At 36.2% G+C, this 7,500-nt stretch overlaps 1 protein-coding gene across 1 annotated transcript in view; it reads right to left on the reverse strand.

Moving 5' to 3' along the window:
- The window catches only part of LOC138057646 (hemicentin-1-like), a 33,921-nt gene that overhangs the window by 16,331 nt on the left and 10,090 nt on the right, over window positions 1-7,500 (reverse strand). Inside the window, exons 3-4 of the mRNA XM_068903587.1 lie at window positions 6,646-6,897; window positions 3,823-4,074 (exon numbers count right to left, since the gene is read on the reverse strand). Of these exons, the coding sequence (XP_068759688.1) occupies window positions 3,823-4,074; window positions 6,646-6,897 (504 nt within the window). The remainder of the gene's footprint in view (window positions 1-3,822; window positions 4,075-6,645; window positions 6,898-7,500) is intronic.

The raw sequence follows: 7,500 nt of genomic DNA on the forward strand, positions 1-7,500 counted from the left end.
CTTGTTCCCAGGATCTCTCTTCTTCTCTTCCCTTGGAGCGAGAGAGTCTGGGAGAGAGAAAAGCAAGTAAAGATGCCCTGGGAACGGACAGCACAACCCATCCTTCACCACGAATTTGTCTGATATACACAATTGCTAATTTGCTCTGAATGGACCATTTCCGAATTGCTATTTGTCTCGGTGTCGAAGTAGGTCTTGGTGCTCAACTATTGAAAAGGAAATGAGTTTGATTTGCGTAAGAATACGCAACTTATTTCCATCCGAATGGTTGTGCCCTGAGACTCGCTTTGAAAGTGAGGCATGCAGTAACTCGGAAATGGGTCATTAATTTAGAAGACTGAATGCGTAATATGGATTATGGGAAATGGTCATATTTATTTCAAAAGACAACCCTAGTGTATCGACATAGGACTCGAACCTGGAAATTTTGATCAATTTAACCCGTCACCTAGCCACTTGACCACCACACCGCTATTTGCTCAGGGACAATATTTGAAACACTATTAATTTGATAATGCTTTATTATCACTCGTCAGCAAACAATATTAAACACTGCAAAAGGTCGGTTACCAAACTTCACAACAAAGCTAAACATTTTAAAATTAAGCATCACGCCTAATTAATCTAGCTTAGGACTAATTACTCTTCAGCAATAATATTATATAGGAGACTAAAGTATATCTTTTGTTTTGATCTTCTTTTGTCTTGATCTTCAGTAGTGAAGTGGTTCCTATAGAGTTGAAAGGCGAGGTTCAAAACCTATCCACGAGTATGATTTTTATCTTTCTTATTTTCTGTGCTAACACACTTCATGGAACACAGTGTCCTAAATTAACGATAATATTCAATTCAGAGCCAATGCGCAATTATGTATATCAGATAAATTCAAGGTGGAGGACATGTTGGAGAGCGAGGGAGTTAAAACGGAGTGCTCGGAAGTCTCTTAAGACTCTAAATATTTCAAAATACTACTTATCCTACTTTTCAAAATTTAAATGAAATCACGCTAAATGGTCATTTTCACGCTTAACGGTTAACATTTTTTGACGTTTCACGGCTCACAGTTAACCCCATTGAGACCCTCTGTCAAGGCTAGCGAGGTCACGTGTCGAAGGCTCACGTTTTAGTAAATCATGCAATCCAGATGTACTTGTTGTACCTTGCTCTGCTGAGTTATATTTACAGTCCATTGTTTTAATTTCTCGGTCTCCTACTCCCGCAAAATAATATAAAAAGCAAACAAACCCTTGAAGCAAAATCACGTCATAGTTCACGGTGAATTAAACACCCCATTTTCATTTCACGGTTAAGTATTCTCAAAAATCACGGCTCACGTTAATTGACAAAATCACATTTTACGAGGAGAAAACAGGCATCCCGGATTTCACTGAAAATAGAAAAGGCAATTCATGGTTCACGAAAATATCCATTACTACCCTTAATGCAATATGAAGGGGCATTGTCACGTTATATTTTCGTTGTTGCCATTGAAATTCTGGCTATTTCTATCAGATCAAACACCAACATAAAAGGGATTACAATTGATGATAATGAAACAAAGCTGCTCGCTTATGCAGATGACATGACTGAATTGTTATCACATATTGCCTCTGCGAAGGAACTGTTAGACAGTCTTAAAATATTTGAAAGGTATTCAGGTTTGAAAATGAATGTCTCTAAAACCAAAGCCATATGGATTGGGACAATGAAAAATTCGACGGATAAACCTTTGGGCTTGGAATGGTGCTTGACTGTTAAAAATTTAGGAGTAATCTTTTCCTGCAATCAGATAGTGGTATCTTCACAAAATTTTCAAGAAAAGTTAGACAAAATTCAGAAAGTTATAAATATTTGGAACATGAGAGGTTTATCTTTATTTGGGAGAGTGACAATTGTTAAAACATTTCTGATACCTACATTTTTGTATGTATCTTCGATAATCCAAACCCCAATGGAAACCATAAAAAGGATGGAAAGAATGATTTTTAAATTTCTATGGAAAGGACGAGATAAGGTTACGAGAAACTCTGTTATAAACTCAATTAAAAATGGTGGGTTAAATCTCATTGACATTGAAACCCAAATTAAAGCATTAAGGCTCTCCTGGATTCCGTGTATCTTAGATAGTACGTATGTGTACCAAGAAAGGACCCTGGAAATCGTATTTTAATCATTATTTGGAACCTTATGGAGGAACCTTTCTATAGAAATGCAATTATGAATTCAAGGATCTGACTACTTTATTAACTGGTTTTTATTCAGATTTACTTCTTTGGTGGGACATTAGAATAGACAATAGATCAGTCTTTCATAAATTGTACTATGAAAACGGGATTGTTTACATATGTGACTTGATATTTGAATCCGACAATAAGCAGTCTTATGATTTTTATATTATGATTTTTATAGACAAAAGGGTCTTAAAACAGATTTCCTGACATGGACAGGTTTAAGAGTATCAGTTCCGAAAGAACTCAGGTTGTGTGAATTGTTACCTGAAATGGACTCGGTAAATTTTAAACATAATGATATACAATTCGACGTTTACAGGGCTAAGTGTAAGCATTTTTATAAATTATTACTAACAGCTAAGGCTAAATTGCCTAATATGTCTAAGAAACTAATCTCGGATTTTGACATCTCAAATTCTTTGGAGGAAATATACTCACTTCCACAAACCGTTGCCAGTGAAACGTATATTTGATCCTTCCAATATAGAGTGCTTAATTATATATTGTATACAAATTCAGAACTTTTCAAAATAGATTTGTCGTACAGTGATAAATGCACCTTCTGTGGCTCTTCAAAGGAAGAGTTGTATCACCTCTTTTTTGAATGCTCCCATGCGCAAATTTTTTGAAAACATTCTCTTCGTGGTGGTTTGAACTTGTTAAGGAAAGCATGACAGTGACTTTAAATGATATTATATTTGGTACCTGTACTTGGGCTTCTAAATATAACTGATATTATAAACTATCTTATAATTCTCGGAAAACTGTGTATTTGGGAATGTAGAAAAGCTGGCATTTACCCTGATTTTAATATCTTTCTAAAAAAAGTTAAAATTAAGTTTGAAACCGAGAAGTATATAGCAAATAAAAATGGAACGTTTGCAAGTTTCAGGAAAAGATGGGAAGCAATTCTTGTTAAACTTTTGTACGTATTGAGATATTTATATTTATTTTAAAAAATGTTGTTGAAAGAGAAAGTACATGTATCTGTAATATTTGTAGTGTTTGTAATCGTAATGTATGTAATGATTGTACTTTAAGTAATGTCCTTAGTGATGTAAGTGTTGTAAGTAATGTAAATAGGTAGTAGTATTGCAAGAAGTAATAGTAGTGGAAGTAATGTTAGTATTGTATGTAACAGTTAATTAGTATTGTATGTAAACAGCAGTAGTAAATAAAAAAGTTGCAAATTCACACCTCGGGAAAAAAAAAATATGAAGGGGCATAGCAAATTGTAATGGCTTGTGGACTTCATCCAGTTAAATTTCTTGATCTCTTGGTTTGAATTTAAAATAAAATGGCAATATGATGTAATCCCTCTTAGTTAAAGGATGCTTATTGTGACTTTACAGAGCTCAAGTTACTTAATATGCTCCAGCACATGTATAACTGCCTTTGCAAGATCGTGAAAATTAATTAAATGTACGACTGTACGCTATTCTTGTTGTTGCTCTATCCATGACACTTCGTGTAAAGTAGATTGATTTGATTATATATGTTACAATGCAAGACCATTTTAATCTATATTACAGTTAAATATTCCAACGGTTACACACCTTTTTTTGGGTGCCGTGTGATTTAGCTGACTTACCTATTACGTCAATCCAAATGTTGCCGCTTATATTTCCTGCCCTGTTCATTGCAACACATCCATATTGGCCAGCATCTTTGAAAGTCACATTAGTGATGACAAGAGTGTTGTTATTGCCAACTTGAATGCCATTGTTAGTCCAGTTCACGTTTGGTTCTGGGTATCCACTCTCAATACATTTTATTTGTAATGTAGAGTGAAACAACACAGACATAGAGTCTTTGTTAAGAGCAGCATCCCGCTTAGGAGGAGCTAGAGAAAAAGAAAAATATAAACATCGCATTTGCTCAATCGTCAAATGATGTGTATGTGTTCAACATTGCCAATTTAAAAGTATCACCATGCAGATGATATGATATGTTTTGGATAGGTATACAGTGAAATTCCGCGACTAAGAACCTTCCATTCTGCAATATACCCTAAACAGGTTCTTATTACATAATGGTAATTAACAGAAATCTAAGCCATCTAGGTTTGTAGATAATAGATAACATAGTTTAGTGGTATTCAGCCTTCGTCCCTCGTGAAGCAGCCATCCGTTATCTAAAATTAAATAAAATTTAAATCGAGAATATTAAAAATCACATAAAAATTAGCATAATAAGTGAAATCCAAATATCACACGAATCTTCAGAACATCAATGAATTGTTCTTACTTGCCAAAGTGCACACATTTCTTTTAGATTTTAGGAACCTGTTTCAAATTCTAGGGTCAACATGTTCTTGTTTAGAGGGGATCTAACGGACTAATTTTAAGCTAACAGGTTTTCAAAATAAATAGGCTCTTACTTGCGAGGTTTTACTGTATTACATTATTAAACCCAAGTGTTTGAAAAGATTGAGATTTTTTTTACTTATCCATTTGGAAGAAATAGGGATCTGTTTTAACGTTAGAATCAACGTATGAAATGCACCGTGGCAGCAACAAATTGGCCTTAAAGCGTGAAAAAACCTTGTTAAACTTAGTCATCTCTCCAACTTGAAGCCTGTTGAGTACGAAGACCAGTGAAGCATTAGGTGGCAAATTCTTAGATTAATGGCACAGTCCACCTGTTGGACAGTCCAGTTGTTTGGTGTGTTAGGCACAAATTTCCAGTGATAACTAATTATGTATGCTTTCTCAATGTGAACTTCTGGTTGTTTGGCTGATTGTTGAAAATGATATGGGTATGAATAAATCAGTAAATCTTTTCTGATATTAGTAATTTAGCATTTCTGTGAATTCACAACACCTCATCAGAAAATGAATCCGAGAATATAACAATTTTAATGCTAAAAATGCCACTAGCCTAGCCCTAAGAATACCAAAACTTGTAAGGAAAGAAATGACTATGGTAAGATAACTAGTGACATTCATTTCCAGCTTATTTTATGAGGAACCTAAGCAACCTTTTAATTCATTTTTCTTATTTTTTGTCATCCTTCGACAATTAAGACGACACCCTGGGTCCTTGGTGCATTTTTCGCAGTGTTTGCAAACTGTGTACTTTTAATGTCATCTCCATTGTGAAGTCATTATTTTCTTTATTGCCTGTAAAACCAGAGTGTAAAATCTTAGTCGTCACTGTTTCTTTCTTAGCTCTTAAAGTGCCCCTGTGATAAAAATTAAAAAATCACTTCTTTTTTTCTCATATTTTGAAATTGTGTTTGCTTAACACCTGACTGGCAAAATTTTGAGTTTTGATTTTTATCCACAGGCCGTTTACTTTTAGTGCAAGTTTTGGATTTCAAGGTCGGCCGTTGTTCACGTTCAAAACTGACCGATTGGACCTCACAGGGCTGGATCCAGGAAAACGTGACGTCAAAGGCTCACTAGCGTAAAATTTCAGCGTGTAAATGTAGTTTATTATATTGCCTTAAGGACAATTTGTTTTCAGATTTTTTGTCTTGCTTAAAATTGCGTTAAGTATGAGTTAATTGACAGAAAACCTCAATGATGTGGCCATCCAAAAAGGGTTTCGGGCATAATTTCGAAGTTGCCGATAAAATCCGTTTTCAAGTTGAATCCGTTTTTACCAACAATCGGCGTCAAAATTGTTGAGATACTCTTATCCTTTAGAGTCGATTTCAAGCTGGGTGCGAAAATGGCTCCCTCTCTATGAGCCGTGTCAACAGCGGTATAACATTGATTAGGAGGGGGGGGGGGGGGGGGGGAGGGGGAGGGAGCGGTATCCCGGAAAAGTACTTTTTGGACAACTTGTTTTTGCAAACAATGAATGTGTAGTTGCCAGTGTGCTCTTTTGGCAACTGTCACAACTAATTTTGTCGCCGACTGAAGGTTACATTGGTGGTCCTTATTTTACCTAGGTTGAATTTGCACTTTTTGGAATCTAAATTAAGCCTAGAGAAAAATGAGGGTCAGGTTAGGATTACTTTTGGTTATTATAGATGCCCCTCTGCATGGATATCAATTGACTTATTATTTAGAAGAAAATAATGAAAACAACTGTGTTCGGGTTGAGCATGTTCGTCGTTGTAGTGTAGTGATGAAGACACAGGCTACAGATCTGGAGGGTTCGAGTTCGAGAACCGATAACTGCATAGTAAAGTTTCTGTTCTCTTACTATGTTGTAATGTTAAGACTGAAGGGATAAGTGTATGAATACAGAAATGCAAGGGCGGATCTAGGGGGAGGGTCCACAGAAGGTGTGCAACCGGCTAGTCGCTAGGCCCCTGAACACGACCCATGTATCACCTCGGAGCAATGGTGTCAATGCCATTGGTGTCCAGCCTGACTCTCAAGTCTGCGTTATAATCACGACCGTTTATGAAATAATATTTATGTCTACCATGAAAACTGTGATGCATTACGTTCCTTCTTACCATCAACGATGATATCAATGCTATCGTTTGCAGAGCCTCCTTCGTTCTTTGCTACACAGGTGTAGGTGCCTTCTCCTTCCTCTGTTATGTATCTTTTAACCAATGTTGCTTTCTCTTCTGTTAACGGAAGTTTATCTTTAAACCAGCTTATTTGGGGCTTTGGCAAACCATCGACGACAGTACAAGTCAAAGTAATATTGTCTCCTTCAAGTACATTATGGGATGTTCCTGACAGTCGCACATATGGTGGAACTTAAAATAAAAGAGAAAGGCCGGTTAATATAATAAGATCTTACTTAAACTGCAGCAGTTCATAACAATTATTTTGCTCTCAGAACTTCCAAGAAAAGAAAAAAAAAAGGTAAATGCTTGTCTTCTGTTCCCTCGCATTTTTCTGCCATAAACAAAATATCTACACCAGTAGCAGCCAAAGTAAAAAGGAATTTGAACATTCTGTCGCACGTTCTGGAACAGTAGTTTCAATTGGCGTAGTTGTCTCTATAAAACATAGCTGCTGTCTTCGCTTGCATCTTCACTTGACTGGTATTCCTCTTCGACATAACAGCTTGTGGAGATTCAATGGCAACGTTGCTGCTATTTTAGCAAACAACTTAATACGGCTGCGGTTCCAAATGTGTCAGTGCCCGTCTTGTTTCAAAAGAACTTGGACATTTAAGATCAAATCCTCGCATTCGTCTTGCCGCTTTATTGTACTTATAGCTTGGCTATCACTTTCAATTTCTGTCACTGCCTCGTCCCTTCTCAGTCCGCTTCGTACAAATTCTCCTCTCAAACAGACGTTCTACTGGCTTACACCATTGTAAGTGGTGGAGTTAATCTCTATGCCACAAGATA

The sequence above is a fragment of the Montipora capricornis genome, chromosome 7, assembly GCF_036669925.1.
Source record: "Montipora capricornis isolate CH-2021 chromosome 7, ASM3666992v2, whole genome shotgun sequence".
In the NCBI taxonomy this organism is placed as follows: Eukaryota; Metazoa; Cnidaria; class Anthozoa; order Scleractinia; family Acroporidae; genus Montipora; species Montipora capricornis.